Genomic DNA, 23,650 nt, shown 5'->3' with positions numbered 1-23,650 from the left:
CATGTACCTGTCCAAGTGTCTTTTAAATGTTATTGTACCTGTCTCAGCCACTTCCTCTGGCATCTACCCACCACCCTCTGTATGTAAAACATGCCCCTTTACATCTCTCCCCTCACCTTAAACGTACGCCCTCTAGCTTTAAGCCCCTGTCCCACTTAGGAAACCTGAACGGAAATCTCTGGAGACTTTGCGCCCCACCCAAGGTTTCCGTGCGGTTCCTGGAGGTTTTTGTCAGTCTCCCTACCTGCTTCCACTACCTGCAACCTCCGACAACAACCTGCAACCTCCGGGAACCGCACAGAAATCTTGGGTGGGGCGCAAAGTCTCCAGAGGTTTCCGTTCAGGTTTCCTAAGTGGGACAGGGGCTTAAGACTACATTGCCCTGGGAAAAAGGCGGTGACCATCCACCTTATCGTTTCTCTCACGGTATTATAAATCAGCCCTCAGCTTCCTTCACTCCAGGGGAAACAACCCCAGTCTCTCCACCCTCACCTTGCAGCTCACATCCTCCTGTCCTTGTGACTGGTTTCTGCTCCCACTCTAGCTGAATCGCCTCCACCTTACAGCAAGGAGACCAGAGCCTGCACCAAGTGTGGTTTCACCAACATCTTGTGAGTAGCCACCATGAGATGCTTTGATGCCTGGTTGCCATGTTGACTCAGCCCTCACCTCAGGTTGCCTTGGTGTCTCGATGCCGACGGACCGCAGGTTGCTCCTCGTGTTCGCGTAGACATCTGCGGAGGGTGCTGCCGCTGGGGGACTGGGTGCCGGGTAGCAGGGAGGAGGAGGTGGTGGAGGCTGGGAGTTCGCTGGTGGTATCGGCGCCGAGAAGGTAGGTGCTGGTGGATGAACCTTGTCTCCGGGTACCTGGCTTGCCCGAGGCCTCACCTCTGGATTCAACATGTCCATGTACGTGTCCATGTCCGTGATGGCCGACGGCCCTGGGAACAAGGAGGTTCAATCAGAATCCGAGACAAACATGGGCACTCAGGAAAAACTAGGCTGCAAAGCACTGGTTTCACCGGGAATCAGATGTGAAATGACCATCCGATCAGTGTCTTAATCCCTCCTGTCAAATACCAAATGATAGAAGTAGAAAAATGGCAGCAACGCTCAGCAGGCCATGCACCACTCTGTGGAGAGAGAAACAGAACCAACGTTTTCCACATGAAACGTTAACTTACTCTCTCTCTCTTTGGATGTTTAAGAAAGAACTGCAGATGCTGGAAAAATCGAAGGTAGACAAAAATGCTGGAGAAACTCAGTGGGAAAGGCAGCATCTATGGAGCGAAGGAATGGGTGACGTTTGGGGAAACATCACCTATCCCTTCTGGAGAAACCTGCTGAGTTTCTCGTGCATTTTTGTCTACCCTTTCTCTCTCCAGTTGCTAATTGGCCTGCTGAGTGTTTCTGCTCTGTTCTGTTCCATCTCAGATATTTAGCATCTGCTGCTTTTTGCTTTTGCCGTGCCATGCAGCCCGAGGAGGGGCCCACGAGCAACTAAGGAGAGAGAGGGGACCATCGCGAGCAACCCGATGGGTGGGAGGGGGAGGGGGGTCCAACAATGATGGGGTGGGGGGGGCCCGCAGGCAGTGGATAGGAACGTTCGGTGAGCCTTTGTAAACTTGGAGGTGCCAGAAACGTGACAACACATTAGAGTTGTACAGCATAGAAACATGCCCACCCTGTCTATGCCAACCATCATACCTATCCATACTAATCCCAATTTAAACAAAGGCTTGTCCCACCCCCGTCATTCCTTCTTCTCCCTGCTCTTATCCGGCTGAAGGTACAGAAGCTTGAGAGCGTGCACCACCAGATTCAGGAACAGCTTCTTCACCTCTGTTCATGAGTTATCAGAGTAGAATGGCCCATTCCGCCCATCAAGCCTACACCGGCATTCCAATCGTCTCTTTCCTAATCCCATTCTCCTGCCTTCTCCCCATAACCCCTGGCACGCGTACTGTCAGGCTTCCGAAAAGTCTTCCCATAAGCTAGAGTACTGTCTGATTCACCTCTACCCCATTGAGGTCATTGGACTTTGTCAATGGAACTGGTACACTACAATGCTGAGAACTATATTTTGCACTCTGTATCTTCCCCATTGCTACTTCTATTGTACTTGAGTTTGACGAGTTTATTTATGTGTGGTATATCTGATCTGTTCAGATAGATGCAAAATAATGCTTTTCACTGTACCTTGGTACATGTGACATTAATAAATCTAAACCATTTGCCTGCATTAATTCCACATCCCACTATACCCTACTCATTCAAGTACCTGTCCAAATGCCCCTTAAATGCTTAAGAAGGAACTGCAGATGCTGGAAAATCAAAGGTACACAAAAAAGCTGGAGAAACTCAGCGGGTGCAGCAGCATCTATGGAGCGAAGGAAATAGGCAACGTTTCGGGCCGAAACCCTTCTTTAGACTGATCGGGGGTGGGGGGCGGGGGCGGGGACAAGAAAGGAAAAAGGAGGAGGAGCCCGAAGGCTAGGGGATGGGAGGAGACAGCAGGGGGATTGAGGAAGGGGAGGAGATAGCAAGGACTAACAAAATTGGGAGAATTCGATGTTCATGCCCACAGGATGCAGACTCCCCAAGCGGAATACGAGGTGCTGTTCCACCAATTTCCGGTGCTGCTCGCTGTGGCCATGGAGGAGACCCAGGACAGAGAGGTCGGAGACGGAGTGGGAGGGGGAGTTGAAGTGCTGAGCCTCCGGGAGGTCAGCTTGGTTATTGCGGACCGAGCGGAGGTGTTCGGCGAAACGATCGCCCAACCTCCGCTTGGTCTCACCGATGTAGATCAGCTGACATCTAGAGCAGCGGATGCAATAGATGAGGTTGGAGGAGATGCAGGTAAACTTCTGTCGCACCTGGAACGACTGCTTGGGTCCTTGAACGGAGTCGAGGGGGGAGGTAAAGGGACAAGTGTTGCATTTCTTGCGATTGCAAGGGAAAGTGCCCGGTGAGGGGGTGGTACGAGAGGGAAGGGAAGAATTGACAAGGAAGTTATAGAGGGAGCGGTCTTTGTGGAAGGCAGATATGGGGGGAGATGGGAAAATGGGAAGATGTGGCGAGTGGTGGGGTCACGTTGGAGGTGGCGAAACTGACGGAGGATTACTTGTTGTATGTGACGGCTGGTGGGGTGAAAGGTGAGGACTAGGGGGACTCTGCCCTTGTTGCGAGTGCGGGGATGGGGAGAGAGAGCAGTGTTGCGGGGTATGGAAGAGACCCTGGTGCAAGCCTCATCTATGGTGGAGGAGGGGAACCCCCTTCCCTGAAGAATGAGGACATTTCAGATGCCCTGGTGTGGAACGCCTCATCCGTGGAGCAGATGCGGCGTAGACGGAGGAATTGGGAGTAGGGGATGGAGTCCTTACAGGAAGCAGGGTGGGAAGAAGTGTAGTCCAGATAGCCATGGGAGTCAGCGGGTTTATAGTGGATGTCGTCAGAAGTCTATCACCTGCAATGGAGATAGTGAGGTCAAGGAATGGTATGGAAGTGTCGGAAATGGTCCAGGTGTATTTGAGTGCCGGATGGAAGTTAGTGGTGAAGTGGATGAAGTCAGTCAGTTGTGTGCGGGTGCAGGAGGTAGCACCAAAGCAGTCGTTGATGTAGCGGAGGTAGAGGTCGGGGATGGGGCCCTGGTATGTATTGAACAAGGATTGCTCGACGCAACCGACAAATAGGCAGGCATAGCTGAGGCCCATGCGTGTGCCCATAGCTACGCCTTGTATTTGGAGGAAATGGGAGGAGTCGAACATGAAGTTATTGAGGGTAGGGACCAGCTCCGCTAGGCGGAGGAGAGTGTCAGTGGCTGGGTATAGGTTGCTTCTCTGGTCGAGGAAGAACCGGAGGGCTTTGAGACCATCCTGGTGGGGGATGGAGGTGTAGAGTGACTGGACGTCCATGGTGAAGATGAGGGGGCGAGGGCCTAGAGAGTGGAATGCGCGGAGATGACGGAGAGTGTCTGAGGTGTCTTGAACATAGGTAGGGAGGGATTTAACCATAGGATGGTTAAGGTTAAGGGGGGACTTGATAGAGGTTTTTTAAATGATGAGAGGGATAGACAGAGTTGACGTGGAAAAGCTTTTCCCACTGAGAGTAGGGAAGATTCAAACAAGGGGACATGACTTGAGAATTAAGGGACTGAAGTTTAGGGGTAACATGAGGGGGAACTTCTTTACTCAGAGAGTGGTAGCTGTGTGGAATGAGCTTCCAGTGAAGGTGGTGGAGGCAGGTTCGTTTTTATCATTTAAAAATAAATTGGATAGTTATATGGATGGGAAAGGAATGGAGGGTTATGGTCTGAGCGCAGGTATATGGGACTAGGTGAGATTATGTGTTCGGCACGGACTAGAAGGGTCGAGATGGCCTGTTTCCGTGCTGTAATTGTTATATGGTTTATATGGTTATATGGATGGAGTCAATGTATTTTGAAATTAGTTCGGTGGGGCACGAACAGGCAGAGACAATGGGTCTTCCGGGACAGTCAGGTTTGTGGATTGTGGCCCCTTAAATGCTGTTAGTTCCTTCCCCTACTATCCCCCTGCCACATAATTCGAGATACCCCCAACTGCTCTTTGAAAAATATACCACTCAGATCCCCTTAAACCATTTCCCTCTCATGGTAAACCAATGTCCTCCAGTAATGGACCACGACCCAGGTGTTGGATGTGAAGGTCTTCATCCAGAGGAGAGATGGATGGCAAGTCTGAATGAACGTCAAGCCCGAAGATCCATCTAGTGGGGCTACTGGAACGAGCCATTGCCCCTCTCCCCTCTATGGAAAAGTGAGTGGGAATTTGCAGCGTGTTTGTTCAGCCTTACCACCTGAAACAACGGGAGCAAAGCCGGACTGATACAAATTCTCCCCCTCTGTCATCAGTCTTCTGAACAGGCCTTCCATAAGCTAGGGCTCTGTCTGATTCACCTCTAGCCACTTATGGACATTGGACTTTGTCTATGGAACTGATGCGATACAATGCTGAGAACGAGAGTATATTCTGCACTCTGTATCTTCCCATTTGCTCCACCTATTGTACTTGAGTTTAAGTCACTAACTCTCTAACTCACTAACGTATAGTCACTAACTATGGTGGGAACATTAAACTGACATTATCTCGATAGTCGTTGGCACTGCAGGGCAATGTTTCAATTACTTTAATAATGTTTCTTTTCTTGTACCTCAGTATAGTGGTGGCACAGTGGCACAGCTGGTGGGGCTGCTGCCTCATGGCGCCAGAGTCCTGGGTTCGATCCTAACCTCGGGTGCTGCCAGTATGTGGAGTTTGCACGTTCCCCTGTGACCACGTGGGTTTCCTCCAGGTGATCCGTTTCCTCCCACATCTCAAGAACATATAGGTTAATTGGCCTCTGTAAATTGCCCCTAATGTGGAGGGAGTGAATGCATAGGTAGAACAACATGGAACTGGAGTGAATGAGTGATCGGTGGTTGGTGTGGACTTGATGGGTCTGTTTTCACACTGAATCACAACAGCACAAAGCACTTTCTCTGCAGCTGTAACACTGTATTCAGTACTGTTTATTTTCTCTTTTGCACTGTCATACTTGTGCATGGGTATGACTGCACTCGTGTATGCTGTGATCTACCTGGATAGCATGCAGCACGAAACTTTCACTGTATCTCAGTATTAAGCCAGCACCATCAGTACCTGCTCCTTTGTGAAGCAGTTTCCCCATTGTTACTCTCTGTTTGAGATACTCAAGACCACTTTTTCTTCCTCCCATGTAGCTAAAGAGCCTCTTAGGATGATAAGAAAAAGGGGTAGAGGCAGAGTTGCATGGCATTGCTTCCATAAACTAGGCTACTGTCTGATTCACCTCTGCCCCATTGAGGACATTGAACTTAGTCTCTGGAACTGATTCATTACAATGCTGAGAACTACATTCTTCACTCTGTATCTTCCCCTTTGCTCTACCTATTGTACTTGAGTTTGAACGGATTGTATTTGTGTACAGCATGAAAAACAAGGCTGAGTAACTGTTTCTTAAACGATGGGATAGTCCCAGCCTCAACTACCTCTTCTGGCAGCTTGTTCCATACACCCTTTGTGTGAAAAAGTTACCCCTCGGATTCCTATTAAATCTTTTCCCCTTCACCTTGAACCTATGTCCTCTGGTCCTCAATTCCCCAACTGTGGGCAAGAGACTCTGTGCATCTACCCGATCTATTCCTCTCATGATTTTGTACACCTCTGTAAGATCCCCCCTCACCCTCCTGCGTTCCATGGAATGGATACCCAGCCAACACAACCTCTCCCTATAGCTCATACCCCCTAGTCCTGACAACATCCTCGTAAATCTTATCTGAACCCTTTCAAGCTTGACAATATCTTTCCTATAACATGGTGTTCAGAACAGAACACAATATTCTAAATGCAGTCTCACCAACGTCTTATACAACTGCAACATGACCTCCCAACTTCTATACTCAATACTCTGACTGATGATGGCCAAAGTGCCAAAAGCCTTTTTGACCACCTTGCGACTCAACCTTCAAGGAACCATGCACCTGCACTCCTAGATCCCTCTGCTCTACAACACTACCCAGAGGCCTACCATTTACTGTGTAGGTCCTGCCCATGTTCGACGTCCCAAAATGCAACACCTCACATTTCTCTATATTAAATTCCATCAACCGTTCCTCTGCCCACCTGGCCAATCGATCCAAATCCTGCTGCAATCGTTCACAACCATCTTCACTATCTGCAAAACCACTCACTTTTGTATCCTGGTGTGGAGAATAATGCTGGTGTATGGGTAGCGTTAATCAGGGTGAACTCGATGGGCTGCAGGACCTGTTTCTGTGCTGTATCTGTAAATTAAACGACACAACCTATTTCTCATGGTTTTGTACACCTCTATAAGACTACACCGCCCTCTGTGCTCCAAGGGACGAGTCCTGGCCCGTGTGACCTCTCCCTGGAGCTCAGGCCCCCGCCACACTTTGCTGAGCACCACCTTGTCCCAGGTTCTGCCCCTGAGCCGGGGGGCCGCTTGTCATCTCCCTCGTGCTGGACTGACTGGAGTGGTAGGAGTCGTAGTTGGAGAGGGTGCTGGAGGGCGAGCCCAGCTCGGTGTTGGGGGTTTGTTGCTGGGAAGAGAATGTAGTGTTGGGCGACGACACTCCTGAATCCAGCAGCTTGTGCTCCAGGTCGGTGGAAGGGTCTCGGGACAGCACCCGGTGCTCCACACTCTGAAAGAGGACAGAGGGTGGCGTTAACACGGCTCCCGCATACCCCGAGCTTATAGGTCCGTGTTTGTCCTGTCCGTTCCCAACCGCACGCTCCTCCCGCGGCACGGATCAATGCTACATGCCTCATCATCAATGTTCCCACATCTTCCAAGTGTAGCTGGTCACAGACCCCATCAAACCTGCCCCCATCGGACCCCAGACCCTGGCCCGGGGAGCAGACCGCCACACGCCCCCAGCACAAGAGTGCCATAGAGTGGCTGGTAGAGACGCTGCCTCACAGCTCCAGGGACCAGGGTTCAATCCTGACCTCGGGATGCTGTCTGCGTGGAGTTTGCACGTTAATTAGCCACAGTAAATTAACCACAGTCTGAAAGTGACATATAATACATGGAATATGGGGTGATGGAGAAGAATAGGATTAGCACCAGCCTAGTGTGTGTTAGTGAACTGGCCTAATGTATATTAGTGAACTGACATAGCGTAAGTTACTGAATTGTTGCAGTGTGTATTAGTGAACTGACCCAGTGTGAGTTACTGAATTGTTGCAGTGTGAAAAGCCAATAAAATATCATGGGGACTAAGCATTAGAGTAAATTCTGAGTGTGCAAATTACAAATCTTTGGCAGTACAGTATGAGACCTAAATAATTAATTTCTGCTAAAACATGGAGGCCTAATGTGGAAAAGCAAAGATAATCTATTGTTAATGGTTGAGCCACAACTGGAAGATAACGTATAATTCTGAGTTTCACACTTCAGGTAGACAACACAGGGGACCTCATTGAAACTTAACGAATAGTGAAAGGCCTGGATAGTGTGGATGTGAAGAGGATGTTTTCACTCGTGGGAAAGTCTCGGACCAAAAGGGCATAATCTCAAAATAAAAGGGCATACCTTCAGAAAGGAGATGAGGAGGAATTTATTTAGTCAGAGAGTGGTGAATCTGTGGAATTCATTGTCTCAGTGGGCTGTGGAGGTCAAGTCATTGGATGTTTTTAAGGTGGAGATTGACAGATTCTTGATGAGTACGGGTGTCAGGGGTTATGGGGAGAAGGCAGGAGAATGGGGTTGAGATGGAAAGATAGATCAGCTATGATTGAGTGGCGGAGTAGTCTTGATGGGCTGAATGGCGTAATTATGTTCCTCTAATTCAGAGGTAGGAGGAGCCATCTTGGGGAACGGCTGCTAACCAGCAGCCGTCCGTTTAATTCATTTTTTTTTGAAGTTTTTAGTAAGTCCTGTGCTTCGTCTGTTGGAGAAATTGACTTTTTAATGTGGGGGGTAGGGGGCAATTATACTTCTAGGTGCCTACCTGGTCGGTGAGGCAGCTTTTTCTCCGGGCTTCCCCGTCGACCCGTCCTCGTGGCCTACCAGCGGGCGTGGAGCGCCGTTTCCCGGCGGGGACCGCCCAGCACCTCGGCTTCGGTGGCAGCACAGCGCTGGAGCGCTATCGTGGAACGGAGCGGGCGATGCCTTGCCTGGGTCGCCGCGCTGGATCGACGCGCTGGAGCTCCGGTGATCTGTGACCGCCGAGATCAACACCTCCGGGCTGCGGGTCTGCGGAGCGGAGCGGGCGGCGCCGACTCGAACATCGGGAGCCTGGGAGCTCCAACCCGGCGCGGCCTTGTCGGCTTCGGAAGCCACGGTCCCGAGCTAGGAAGCGGCCGTTCCAGGTGGCCCAGCCGCTGAGAGGACTCTCCCGACGCCGGGGCAACACCACCCAGCCAGAACGGCCAGGAACATCGGGCCTCCGTAGAGGCAATAGCAGTGGCCTCAATAGGCCTGACTTTGGGTGAACTGGGGATGGGGACTGGACATTGTGCCTTCCCCCATAGTGGTAAACACTGTGGGGTGATAATTTTTTTTTTGTGCGTAAGTTAATATGTTAGTCTGTGTTCAAGATGGCTGTCGGAAGGGAGAGTGGACGCTGGCGCGCTTTAGCTGCCGCTGCTCTCTCTTCACATTGTGTTTTTTGATTTTTTGTCTTTGGAGCGATTTCTGTCTTTAATTTGTGTATTGGTGATGTCCTTATTATTTATTTTACTCCGACTATATGTTTTTTCTCTTCTGTTAATTTCTGTAAGGTGTCCTTGAGACTTTGAAAGACGCCCGAAAATAAAATTTATTATTATTATTATTAATTAATGAACTTACATCAGAAAGTCACCGTCTGTGTGAATTTACCCAAAACAAGACACTTTCTACTAAAAGAAAAGAAAAAAGGAACAACCATCCTCCCCGCTGGATGAACCCATGATGCAGCAGGGTGCGGTGTAGTGGTAGAGTGGGTTCCATCCTGACTATGGGTGCTGCCTGTACGGAGTTTGTACGTTCTCCCTGTGACCTATGTGGGGTCTCTCCGAGATCTTCGGTTTCCCATACTCCAAAGTTGTACAGGTTTGTTGGTTAATTGGCTTGGTATAGATGTAAATTGTCTCTAGTGTGCGTAGAATAGTGTTAATGTGTGGGGATCACTGGTCGGTGCGGACTCGGTGGGCCGAAGGGCCTGTTTCCGTGCTATATCTCTAAACTAAAAAATACTAAAAACCCACTTGTGGCATTAATGACAGAAACGCCTTCATTCATTAACGATTCTCTCTCAGTTTCTCTTACCATGTTCTCGACTGTCTTGAGGTACTTGGCGCATTGAGTGTGTCCGTTGTAGTCGGCCAGGTCGGTTGCTGTGTAGCCGTCCTTATCGCAAATAGCCAAATCGACACCATTGACCACCAGGATCTGGCAACACTGCAACAACAAGAGAAGTCATAAGCATTCGACACGCACGTGAAACAAAACGGAACAATGTGCTAACTGTAGCTGCAGGTGAAAGCTGGGTGAGATCCGCCTTATAGGTAACCTGAAGATCTGGTCCATGTTTAACACATGGATGGATAGGAAAGGTTTATAGACAATAGATAATAGACAATAGACAATAGACAATAGGTGCAGGAGTAGGCCATTTGGCCCTTCGAGCCAGCACCGCCATTGAATGTGATCATGGCTGATCATCCCCGATCAGTACCGCATTCCTGCCTTCTCCCCATATCCCCTGACTCCGCTATTTTTAAGAGCCCTATCTAGCTCGCTCTTGAAAGCATCCAGAGAACCTGCCTCCACTGCCCTCTGAGGCAGAGAATTCCACAGACTCACCACTCTCTGTGAGAGAGGGATATGGGCTGTTTAGAGGGATATGGGCTGAACGCAGGTAAATGGGACAATTGTAGATGAGGCATCTTGGTCAGCATGGACTAGATGGGCCAAAGGGCCTGTTTCCATGTTGCATGACTCCATGACGGTTTTTACTTCAGTAATGCTCCACACTGCTGGTAGAGTAATGGTTGGAATCATTGGAATCAATATGGTACACGTTAACTCCAGCCTGCCAAGCAGCCTTGATCCACTGCAATTCACCCACACCACAATAGTTCCACAGTTGATGTCATCTCCATGGCCTTACATATATCCCTGGAACACCTGGACAAGAAGGACACCTATGTCATTAGAATAGACCATTCGGCCCAACTCATGTTCATGAGTGATAGGAGTAGAATTAGGCCACTCTGCCCATCAAGTTTACTCCGCCATTCAATCATGGCTGATCTATCTTTCCCTCTTATCCCTATTCTCCTGCCTTCTCCCCATAACCTGACAACTCATTCATGTTAACTAACAGACACACGTCTGTGTTCATCCCATCTTCTAGCATTTTGTCCATTGTCCAGGAGATTTAGGTGCTGATCTAGACATTTCTCAAATGCTGTCAGCAACCAGCTTTTGCGACTCTCTCTGGCAGTGCATTCCAAATCCCCTCTAAATCACTTCCCCCTTACCTCAAACCTTTCTCCTCTAGTTATGTTTATCCCTGATCTGCGGAAATGTTTGCTGCAGTCTGCTCTACCTATACCCCTCATAACTTGAATACTTCAGTCATGTCCCCTCATAATCACCTCCACTCCACGAAGATCAGACCCAGACTCTCCAGTCTCTCCTCGTGTAAACTGCTTCCTCCCAGGCACCATTCCAGTGGATCAATAGACAATAGCCAAAGGTGCAGGAGTAGAACATACGGCCTTTCAAGCCAGCACTGCCATTCAATGTGAACATGGCTGATCATCCACAATCAGTACCCCATTCCTGCCTTCTCCCCATATCCCTTGACTCCGCTATCTTCAAGAGCCCTATCTAGCCCTCTCTTGAAAGTTTCGAGAGAACCGACCTCCACCGCCCTCTGAGGCAGAGAATTCCACAGACTCCTCACAACTCTCTGTGTGAAAAATTGTTGCCTCATCTCCGTTCATAATGGCTTACCCCTTATTCTTAAACTGTGGCCCCAGGTTCTGGACTTCCCCAACATTGGAAACATGTTTCCTGCCTCTAGCGTGTCCAAACCCTTAATAATCTTATATGTTTCAACAATCTTCTCTGCACCTTCTCCAGAGCGAGGTGGGGAGGGTGCAGGAGGGGGGGGGGGGGGGGGGTTGGGGGGGAGGGCGCGGGAGGGTGGTGTTCCCAGTGCTGAACACTCCCATTGTCCCAGCTTTGACTGCACACCTAGTACTATTCCAGACTTTGACTCTGGATGCACACTTGGCCTTGCTCCTAGTCCCTCTGCGCTGACAATATATCTGGCCCACACATAAAGTCCCATATCTGACCCCCTGGACTTAACCTATTATGTTCAAGTCCACAGGTGCTTATCTAATGCGGTAATCTTTTATGGAGCACGTCACGGACCAAATTTTGTATAACAAAATTTGCTAAATCCATTGGCTTCCTTGTTATCTAACATGCTAGTTATTTTGTCAAAGAAGTCATCAATTGGTTGAACACAATTTCTCATCCATAAAATTATATTCACTCAGCTGTATTGGTATTCTGTTACCATTTCCTTCATTTTCCTAACAAACTGTCCTGAAGTCATTTTCACCCCTAATATTTTCAGTAATTTGCTGTCTTCCTCTCAGCTGGGACTTTTCCAAAATGCTAAATCCAATAACTATATATTTAAACAATAATATTCTATTTAATGTGATCTTGAGAGCACATAATATTTTCTGTGGTATTCATAACACAACAATGATAAAAATATCTTTGTTTTGATTGCACCTACCAACATGCATACATTATTATATATCAGTTAATATGTACCAATGGTAATTTTTTGTTCCAATGCTCCCCTATCTCAATTACTTTTACATTGAATTGAATTGAATTGAATTGAATACCTTTATTGTCATTCAGACCTTACGGTCTGAACGAAATTTCGTGCCTGCAGTCATACATACAATCATACAATAATAAACAACAATAAACACAAATTAACACCACCACAGTGTATCCTCCACGCACCTCCTCACTGTGGTGGAGGCAAAAATCTTAGGGTTACTGTCTCTTCCCTCCTCTTCTCCCTCTGCGCTGAGGCGATTCCCCACCGGGCGATGGCACAACAGTCCCGCGGCTCACCGAACCCCCTCACGTGAGTACGCCCTCACGCGGATCGCCCTCACGTGAGTACCGTTCTCCCTCGGGCTGGGCCACTCCGACGGGAGTGCCGTTCTCCCTCGGGCTGGGCACTCCGACGGGAGTGCCGTTGCCGTTCCACCCTCGGGCTGGGCCACTCCGACGGGAGTGCCGTTCTCCCTCGGGCTGGGCACTCCGATGGGAGTGCCGTTCCACCCTCGGTCTGGGCCACTCCGACGGGAGTGCCGTTCTCCCTCGGGCTGGGCCACTCCGACGGGAGTGCCGTTCTCCCTCAGGCTGGGCCACTCCGACGGGAGTACCGTTCTCCCTCGGGCTGGGCACTCCGACGGGAGTGCCGTTCCACCCTCGGGCTGGGCCACTCCGACGGGAGTGCCGTTCTCCCTCGGGCTGGGCCACTCCGATGGGAGTGCCGTTCTCCCTCGGGCTGGGCCACTCCGACGGGAGTGCCGTTCTCCCTCGGGCTGGGCCACTCCGACGGGAGTGCCGTTGCACCCTCGGGCTGGGCCACTTGGACGGGAGTGCCGTTCACCCTCGGGCTGGGCCACTCCGACGGGAGTGCCGTTCTCCCTCGGGCTGGGCCACTCCGACGGGCCACAGCCCCTCACGGGAAAGTCTCTCAGCCCCTCGCCAGGCCGCTCTCACGAGAGCGCAGTTCCAGCCCCGGGCTGGGCCACCCTCACGGGAGCGAGCTCAGGGCGAGTCTTGTCAGCTGCCTCCAGAGTCCCGAGGTCGCCAGCTCCGCCATTAAGCCTCAGCGTAGACGGAGGCAGAGAAGGGGGATACGACAAAAAGGTCGTATTCCCCCAAAGGGAGAGACGGCAAGCCCCGTTTCACCCCCCACCCCCCCCCCCCCACATAAACATGACCTAAAAACCAAAAACGTAACTAGACAAAACGAAAAAAGCACACAAAAAAGTAAAAGACAAATGGACTGCAGGCGAGCCGCAGCCGTTCCCAGCGCCGCCACTTCCGGATCTTCCGGCCACTTGAAGTGATTGAAATCCAATTGAAGTTTAAATGGCATCAGAAAAATAAAACCTCCGGAATGGATGATGTTCATTACGTGGTTGGTTGGAGTCAGTTTCAGCACATTTACTATATTAAACTTTGAATCTTCAGATGTCCTGGTTCAAGCTAAATCGATAGATAAATAATAACCTCCTCACACATTTCCCTACAAATATCTCTGTCACTCCTTTAAAATATGCCCCTTCTTTGAACAAGTTCTTAAATATTGCTTCTGAATCAGTTTCCATCTGATCACACTCCTTGAGGATGTTCATCTACATGTTCAATTAATCAAACAATGAGATTGGGGACATTTTTATGCAACCTGTCAAAGATTTGGTGGTGGTGGGGGGGGGGGGGGGGTTAGAAATAGTCAGTGAGGTAAACATACATAATAGTTGAGTGGCAAATTACAATAGTACTACCTTCCCAATATTTGCATGTCATTTTAATATTACACTTATCCCTTCCCCCTGGATATTCCGGATTAATAATTTAAAGCTTTGTCAACTAATTACAAATCAGGCTAATTACAAATCAATAACATTAGCCAACTCCGAAACACGAAGCGCTGAGCATTGGGATCCAGACATCACGGACAACTGGCCTCAGTTCCCCGTTCACATCTGGCAGTGTTCTCCGTCTGAACCAGGGGCTGCGGAGCATGTTTGAAAGTTGGGGGGGCTCTGCCTTCATTATATTTATTCTCTATTGTACTCTACCTAGCTTCTCCCACACTGTATTTCTGAGCTAAGAAAGGAGGGTGGAAGTTAGTAAGTTAGAGAATTCAATGTTCATACCATTGGATTGGAAACTACCCAAGCGGAATATGAGGTGCTGTTCCTCAAGTTTGCATGAGGCCTGACTCTGGCAATTGAGGAGGCCCAGGACAGAAAGGTCAGTATGAGAATGGGAAGGGGAAGTGGTTAGCAACTGGGAGATCCAGCAGGCCTTGTGTCTGACAAAACAGTGTCTGACAAAACAGTTGCTTAATCTATGCTTGATCTCTTCAAAGTAAAGGCAGCCACACTGCCAACACTGAATGAGGTAGGCTCCATAGTTTACTTCATATTCCTAGGTTTAACTAAACAAAGTTAAGGTTGGTCAGGACACAGAGGAGAATATTTAGTGAACAAAATGAATTAAAGTATATACACAAGCGACTGCAGATGCTGGTTTACCTACCAAGACACAGAGTGCTGGAGTAACACAGCGGGTCAGGTACAATCTTTGAAGATCATTGACCCTCTGGGTTACTCCAGAAATTTGTGCCTATTTGTTCTGAGGTCATTTCCGCATCTGATTTTGTAATGTATATATTTCCAGCCCACAATACTAAACTTCACCTGGCAGAGATACACAGGGTCATAACATAACCAAAATATCAATGTTACTCCATTAAGGAGAATATTTGACTTCAATCTGTTCAGTTACAACAGTGACACCTGCTGGCGTAACTCAGTAGGTCAGTAGCATCTGGAAAGAGCATGGATAGGTGATGTTCGGGTTACAAAACATTCTGGTCTTGATCCGAATTGTCACCAATCTATGTCCTCTAGATATGCTGCCTGACCCGCTTAGTTACTCCAGTGATTTCGTCTCGTAATGAATGAGAGATTAGTTTAATTTGGCATCAGAGAGTGGGGATAAATGGTTCATACTCGGGATGGCAACCGGTAACTAGCGGGGTTCCGCAAGGGTCGGTGCTGGGACCCCAGTTGTTCACAATTTATATAAATGATTTGGAGGAGGGAACCAAGTGTAATATATCAAAATTTGCGGACGATACGAAAATGGGAGGGAAAGTAGGGGATGAGGAGGATAGGAAGAGTCTGCAAAAGGATATAGATAAGCTAGGTGAATGGGCAACAACTTGGCAGATGAAATTTAATACTAATAAATGTGAAGTCATTCACTTTGGGGAAAAAAATGATAGGGCAAGTTATTTTCTAAATGAGGAGGAGCTGCGTTGTAATGCAACGCAAAGGGATCTAGGGGTATTAGTACATGAATCACTAAAAGTCAGTATGCAGGTGCAGCAAGCAATCAGGAAGGCCAATGGAGTTTTGGCCTTTATTGCTAGGGGGATTGAGTATAAAAACACGGAGGTCTTGCTGCAGCTGTACACGGTATTAGTGAGACCACATTTGGAATACTGTGTACAGTTCTGGGGTCCATACTTGAGAAAGGATGTACTAGCCCTGGAGGCAGTGCAGCGAAGGTTTACAGGATTAATTCCTGCAATGAGGGGATTGACATATGAGGAAAGGTTAAGTAAGCTGGGACTCTACTCTTTGGAGTTTAGAAGAATGAGAGGCGATCTCATTGAAACGTATAAGATCGTGAGGGGCCTTGATCGGGTGGATGCACCGAGGATGTTCCCAATGATCGGGGAGGCTAGAACTAGGGGACATAGTTGCAGAGTGAGGGGGGGCTCTTTTAAAACTGAGATGAGGAAGAACTTCTTCACCCAGAGGGTGGTTAGTTTGTGGAATTCACTGCCCCAGGGAGCAGTGGAAGCAGAAACGTTAAATATATTTAAGTAAAAAATAGATGGTTTTTTAGCTGCCAAGGGGATAAGGGGCTACGGGGAGAGGGCAGGGATATGGACCTAGGTATGGTTAGTATAGTAGACCTGAGTGATCTCCTGGACAAGTGTCGATCGCCTGGATTGGGGTCGGAGAGGAATTTCCCGGATTTTTTTCCCGAATTGGACCTGGGTTTTTATCCGTTTTTTTGCCTCCCCCAGGAGATCACGCGGTTCTTGGGGTGGAGAGGGGTGATAGCGGTATAAAGGGGAGGGTAGTGTCTTGTGTTCTGTGTCTTGTGTCTACTGTTTGTGGGTAAGTGTGTCTGTTTGGTGTTCAGCCATGAGTGAATGGCGGTGCGGGCTCGACGGACCTGGTGGTCTACTCTCGCACCTACTTTCTATGATTCTATGATTCTATGTTCAGCACAGACATTGTGGGTTGAAGGGCCTGTTGCTGTGCTGTACCGTTCTATGAACCTGAGGTAGCTGATGTGTGTCTCCTTTCACCAGCTCTCTGTTTAATCTCTGTGAGTTACAATGCCGCTGCGCCTAGTGCTGTGAGACTTGCCTCTAGTTCTCCATTCTCCGCAGCGTCGTGTAGTGGAGAACCACCCCAGTTGTCTGTGGCAATTTCATCTCCGTGTAACAGTAGCCAGCTGAGAACCTTGGCATGTCCTTTACTGGCAGCAAAGTGCATTGCTGTGGCCCCTTCACCATCCCTGTCCAACAGGCTGATGTCTGTAAAACTCACCTGCACGGAGAAATGGAAAGGAAATGTTAGTGAGTAAACAAAGGAAATCAGTTTGACAATAGCAGGTCAAAATTGGCTGATTTTTTTTTTAGAAGATACAGCGTGTAAAAAAATGCCATGGGTCGGCACGGTGGCGCAGCGATAGAGTTACTTCCTGACAGCAACAGAGACCCGGGTTCAATCCTGACTACGGGTGCTGTCTGTACGCAGTTTTTACGTTCTCCCTGTGACAGTGTGGGTTTTCACCGGATGCTGCGGTTTCCTTTCACACTTCAAAGATGTACAGGTTTGTAGGTTAATTGGCTTTGATTAAAAAAAATGTTAATTGTTCCTGGTGTGTTAGTGTACGGGGATCGCTGGACTCGTTGGGCCAAAGGACCTGTTTCCTCGCTGTATGCCTCAAGTCTAAAGTCCAAAGACCCTTCAGCCCGCCTAGTCCACGCCGGCCATAGCTTACCCGTTCACGCTAGTTCCATGCTATCCCACTTTCTCGTCCACTCCCTACACACTAGGGGCAATTTACAGAGGGCCAATTAACTTGCAAAACCACACATCTTCGGGATTTGGGACTAACTGGAGCACTTGGAGGGAACCTATGCAGTCACACAGAGAATGTGTCAGACAGCACCCGAGGTCAGGATCAAACCTGGGTCTCTGGCCCTGTGTGGAAATACCACTACCAGCTGCGCCACTAGAATATCATATTGTTGGAGTATACATTGGAATATCAAAATAAATCTATATGTTGGATTACCAAAGTAAATCTATACGATGGATTAGCAAAGTAAATCGATACGTTGCATTACCAAAGTAAACAAGACTATTTAGCACGGTGGCGCAGCGGTAGAGTTGCTGCTTTACAACGCTTACAGCTCCAGAAACCCTGGTTCAATCGCGACCACGGGTGCTGTCTGTGCGGAGTTTGTACGTTCTCCCCATGACCTGCATGGGTTTTCTCCGAGATCTTCGGTTTCCTCCATTGTTCCAAAGACGTACAGGTTGAAGGTTAATTGGCTTGGTGTAAATGTAAAATAGTCCCTTGTGTGTGTAGGTTAGTGTTAATGTGCGGGGATCGCTGGTTGGTGTGGACTCGATGGGCCAAAGGGCCTATTCCGTGCTGTTTCTCAAAACTCGCTGTATGTCTAAAGTCTAAAGTCCAAAGACCCTTCAGCCCGCCGAGTCCACGCCTGCCATAGCCCTGAACTAAACTAAATTAAACAAAGTAAACCTATACATTGGAATAGCAAAGTAAACCATTGGGTCACCAAAGCAGTCTCACCAGCCCAGTGGTGCCCAGCGCAGGCATGGGTTTCAGGAGGACTACCTACCAGCCAGACGATGACCGTGTTGTGACCCATCTGGGCTGCTGAGTGGAGCGCCGTCATCCCATCGTGGGCTCGTACGTGCGGGTCCGCTCCACACTCCTTCACCAGGTACTGCACCACCTCCAGGTGGCCCTCCTGGCTGGCCAAATACAGGGCAGTGGCACCGTTTTTCATTTGTGTATTTACAACACTGAAAGGAGAAGAACAAGTATTATTTGTAAACTTTGTGCAATTGATGGTCACAGAGTCATACAGCACAAAACAGGCCATTCGGCCCAACTTGTCCATACCGACCATGATGCCAACATTAGTCCCACCTGCCTGCGTTTGGTCCATATCCCTCTAAACCTTTCCTATCCACGTAGGTCCGAATGTCTTCTAAATGTTGTTATCGTACCTGCCTCAACTACCTCCCCTGGCAGGTTGTTCCATTTCCCTACCACCCTTGATGTAAATAAATGTTGCCCCTCATGTTTCTATTCAATCTTTCTCCTCCCTCCTTAAACCTGTGACCACTGGTTCTTGATTCCCCTACTCCTGGTAGAAGACTCTAAGCATTCACCCTATCTATTCTCCTCATGATCTCATACACCTCGATAAGATCACACCACAGTCTACTGTGCCCCAAGCAAGAAAGTCCAAGCCTGCCCAACCACTCCGTATAGCTCAGGCCCTCAAGACCCAGCAACATCCCCGTAAATCTTCTCTGCAGCATTTCCAGTATACCAACATCTTTCCTATTGCAGGGTGACTAAAAGTGAATACCGTATGCTTTCTCACCGATGTCTTGTATAACTGTAACATAACATCCAAACTTCTAAAACTCAATACCCTGACTGATGAAGGACAAAGTACCAAATGCCATTTTTACTGCCCTCATCAACTGTGACGCCACTTTCAGGAAACCATGCACCTCCACACCTAGATCCCTATGCTCTACAACACTCCCAACGGCCATGCCGTTCATTGTGAAGGTTCTGTCCTGTTTGGACTTCCCAAAATGCAGCACCACATACTTACCTGCATTAAATTCCATTTACCATTTGTCATCTCACCTGCCCAACTGTTCAAGATACTACAGTAACAAAAAACTTCCCTATCTGCAATATCACCCACTTTAGCACTAGCGGCAAACTTCATAACCATGCCTTCTCAGTCAAGCCGTTGATATAAACCATAAACAGCAATGGGCCCCAGTACTGAACCCTGAGACACATCGCTAGTCATGGGCCTCCAGTCTGAAAAGCAACCTTCCACCTTCTGAAGAAGGGCCTCGACCCAAAACATCACCCATTCCTTCTCTCCAGAGATGCTGCCGGTCCCGCTGAGTTACTCCAGCATTTTGTGTCTATCTTCCACCGGTTTCCTTCCATGAAGCCAATTTTCTATCTAATCGAATATCTTTATCAAATTGGGGCAGTGTGAGTTAGTGAACTATCCCAGTGTGTTAGTGAGCTATGAACTTGGAATAAGGTGTGTTGGTTTAAATCGAAGATAAACAGAGTGAAGAAGGGTCTCGACCCAAAAAGTCACCCTTTCCTTCTCTCCAGAGATGCTGCCTGTCCCGCTGAATTATTCCAGCATTTTATGTCTCTTCCACTTGAAATAAGGCATGTTTCCCAGAAAACAACCTTGCAGCGATGTTTACAGCACATATATCCAATCCGATCGGTTCCAAATGATTCAGCACCAAGCAAGCGCTCAGCGCCGACCAACTATAATCTTCTTAGCCGCTGAAACTAATTCTCAGCTGGAGCCCAGGTACGTCCCAGATGGCCTGGATTAGACAAACTCTCCCTTTAGTCGGAATGAGCTTCTGCTTCCCCACAGAGGCAGCAGATAGAGAAACAAAGACAACACTTGGAGGTGTGAATCCGCACCCTTTCCCAAGCATGAGACCCCATGCACGAGACACCATGCATGAGACACCATGCATTTCCCTGAAGGCCACCCACTGCTTTGTGAGGGTAAGACTATTTAGTTTGGAGTTCCGACTGAATGCATGCTCCCAGTTGGAAGTTGAGACAAGAAGTCAGTCGGTAAAATGTCCTAGGTACACAAAATTGCTGGGGAAACTCAGCGGGTGCAGCAGCATCTATGGAGCGAAGGGAAAATGTCCTGTTTTCTATGTTCACTTATCCTGAAGTTACACATCCACAGCATCACAGGTTGTGTTTTGGAGTCATTCCAAGGGACAGTGTAAAGAGCGGCAGCAGCGGAGAGAGGTGCAGTAAAACCCTGCAACTGCGAGGCTCGGGAGTGCAGGAGGACACCAGGTGTGGATATTCTGCAAACCCTTCACACGACGTACAAGACGAACCTGCTCTGCATTTCTAGCTGCCCTCTGACAGACCTGCTGGGGATGCTCACAGAGGTTGGATGTGGTCCTCGGATGGAGATTCACCCTCTTTGCATGAAGTGAAGTGGCATGGCAGCCAGAGCTGCTGCCTTATGGTGCCGGAGACCCGGGTTCGATCCCGATCTTGGGTGCTGTCTGTGTGGAGTTTGCATGTTCTCCGCTTGACCAAGTTGGTTTTCCTCGGGGTGCACCCGGTTTCCTCTCACATCCCAAAGACGTGCAGTGTTGTAAGATATGTGGCCTCTGTAAAACTGCCACGGGCATGTAGGGAGTGGATGAGAAAGTGGGATAACATAGAAACAGAGTGAACAGGTAATCGATGGTTGTGATGTGTGGACTCGGTGGGACGAGGGGTCTGTTTGCATGCTGTATCACGAAACAAAACAAGACAAAACTGGAATGGAGAAGAGTCGAAAGCACAGGGTGATTTACTCTGCCAGGTTACTGCCCAGGTGGGGGGGAGGGGGCAATAGCATTCCAACTTCTGTGGTTGAAGATGGCAGGAAGCTTGCACAAAGAATACATAACAAAATGCTTCAAAGGGCATGTGTGGAACCACAATCTTTTGTCCTTTAAATGCCGAGTGTGTGGAGAGCTATAAGCTTTTTGGAGGGTTTATAATCACATCCTGACCTAACTATGTGTTTGTGTGGAAAGGAACTGCAGATGCTGGTTGATACCGCAGATAGACGCAAAGTGCTGGTGTAACTCAGGGAGCATCTCTGGAGAAAAAAAGATGGGTCTGGAAAGGAACTGCAGATGCTGGTTAATGCCAGATAGAAAGAAACTATCTATCAGCAGTGTGCATGTCTGAAGGATCTCTTGATACCACAATTCACCGTTTCAGTCAAATGACAACCCGCCAACCCCCTCCATTCAAAAACAAACAAACAGCAGAATCTTGCAGCAGGAAGAGCATTAGTTATCATGTCTGCTGACAATGAGCACAGATGGATTAATAATTCAAGGCAGTAACGGAAATCAGCCCTGTCCTGAGACTGTGTCTTATTGTGCTGGAGCACTGACCCTTACACTGGCTTCATTCATTACGGCAGCAAACAAGAGATCTCAGCTTGCAGAACGGAGCAGAGCACTCAAAACCCTTCCCTGTGTGCCTGGCTCGGCAAAATCAGCTTCCTATAACAAGAACTCTCGAGCAACAGCAAGAGTCTTGGTTTGCCCGCATGTGACAGCAGTGAATGGAGTAAGGGTATCTCTGAATGTTTAAAAGGCATCATTGGGTCAATTAAGTAATCGGAAACAAGACGTTCAATCAATCAAACTGGCACCGGTCAATCAATACACTCAAAATTAGATGTGTGGGAATGGTCGGCAGATGCTGGTTTAAACCGAAGATAGACACAAAAAGCTGGAGTAACTCAACGGGACAGGTAGCATCGCCGGAGAGAAGGAATGGGTGGCGTTTCGGGTCGAGACCCTTCTTCAGACTTGTTAGGGAGGGAAAATAGATGTTCAAATCAACAATAAAAGCACAATCAATAAAGGTATAAAATGATCAAAAACCCAATCCATTCTGGACGCCTCCGTAATATCCACTTTACGCATCATTGTAAACCAGGTTCTGCAGTTCCTTCATACAAAATACTTAGACAGTGCTGCCACCCGATCTTCTCCACATGTATCCCTATCTTTACCGAATGCCTTGTTTTCAGGATGATTCTTTGTCTAATCATTTTTTGAGCCACATTTCAATTATTTCCACTGAAACTGGACTACAATGTGCCAACTTGCGATTGCAGTTTACAAATTTTATTCACCACTCTTTGTACATTCTAAAGTTTTCCCACATTCTTTGGGGTTTCTCCGACATAACCATTGCTCCAGTGCTGGCTAACACTCTTCATCCTTAATAACTTAAAATGACACAAAGTGCTGCAGTAACTCAGCAGGTCAGGCAACATCTCTGGAGAACATGGATAGATGATGTTTCTGGTTGGGAAGAGACAGAAAGGGAGACTAAGAGGCCGCCTGACCCACTAAGTCACTCCTGCACTTTGTGTTGCCCTTTTGTGAACCAGCATCTGCAGTTCCTTGTTTCTATCTAGATCAAGGGTTCTCAACCTGGGGTAAATTTATCCCCTAGGGGGTACATTTCGCCGACCCAGGGGGAAAATTTGTTGATTCTGGATTTGTACATATTTTTTTTCATTGACTGACTGTGTTTGGTTCTGGTTTACCGGTATCTGTTCATCATTAGTTGTTCATAAATAAGTGAAATAACATTGTTATGTGCTATTAAAATTGCCAGGGGTAAACAAGACGAAAAAGGTTGGGAACCCCTGATCTAGATAACCCTGTTCCTCTTCTCTCAACAACAGAAAGTCGCCTTCACCCTAGCGATTTAAGTATTTAATCCGTAAGAGCATTAGGTAGACAATCGCGGGGCTGGAAACTGGAAGTATCCTGAGCTAATTCTGCTACCACCATCATCTATTGCGACAAGTGATGGCTTCCACTCATTGTCGCTGAAGCTTGCGTCCTTTTCAGGACGGACGATGACAGCCAGGTCAACATTTGTAACAAGATGGACACGAAACGAAGAAGAAGCTCATCAGCAGTTAAAGGACACCGGCAATACTGTAATTCACTCAGTAATATGAATTACAATCAGAAGCAGCATTGACTGGTAAACACTAACAACATAGAAATCAATCAATTAACTGAATTATGTCTGAATCGGTAGTCACTCATCAATAAGTTGCACAATGGTAATTCACAGAATGAGCAATACATTGGCAATGAAAAGACAATTAATCAATCATAAACTGCAATAAATAATCAATCAATTAATAATGACATTAAATGGTTTGACGGTCTATTGAAGCAGCATTGTCATTTATCAATCAATCATATACTTCATACTGCGTGGAAACAGACCCTTCAGCCCAACTTGCCCACGTTGACCATCTACACGTTCACCCCATCTACACTAATCCCACCTGCCTGCATTTGGC

General features: G+C 48.1%; 1 protein-coding gene across 2 annotated transcripts in view; it reads right to left on the bottom strand.

Moving 5' to 3' along the window:
- The window catches only part of espn (espin), a 251,281-nt gene that overhangs the window by 150,105 nt on the left and 77,526 nt on the right, over positions 1-23,650 (bottom strand). For both annotated transcript variants that reach the window (XM_033047984.1, XM_033047985.1), the window contains exons 3-7: positions 18,320-18,506; positions 16,809-16,991; positions 9,835-9,966; positions 6,988-7,222; positions 670-941 (exon numbers count right to left, since the gene is read on the bottom strand). In XM_033047984.1, the coding sequence (XP_032903875.1) occupies positions 670-941; positions 6,988-7,222; positions 9,835-9,966; positions 16,809-16,991; positions 18,320-18,506 (1,009 nt within the window). The remainder of the gene's footprint in view (positions 1-669; positions 942-6,987; positions 7,223-9,834; positions 9,967-16,808; positions 16,992-18,319; positions 18,507-23,650) is intronic.

Source organism: Amblyraja radiata, chromosome 31 (assembly GCF_010909765.2).
Source record: "Amblyraja radiata isolate CabotCenter1 chromosome 31, sAmbRad1.1.pri, whole genome shotgun sequence".
NCBI lineage: Eukaryota > Metazoa > Chordata > Chondrichthyes > Rajiformes > Rajidae > Amblyraja > Amblyraja radiata.
This window is presented reverse-complemented; position numbering and strand designations above follow the sequence as displayed.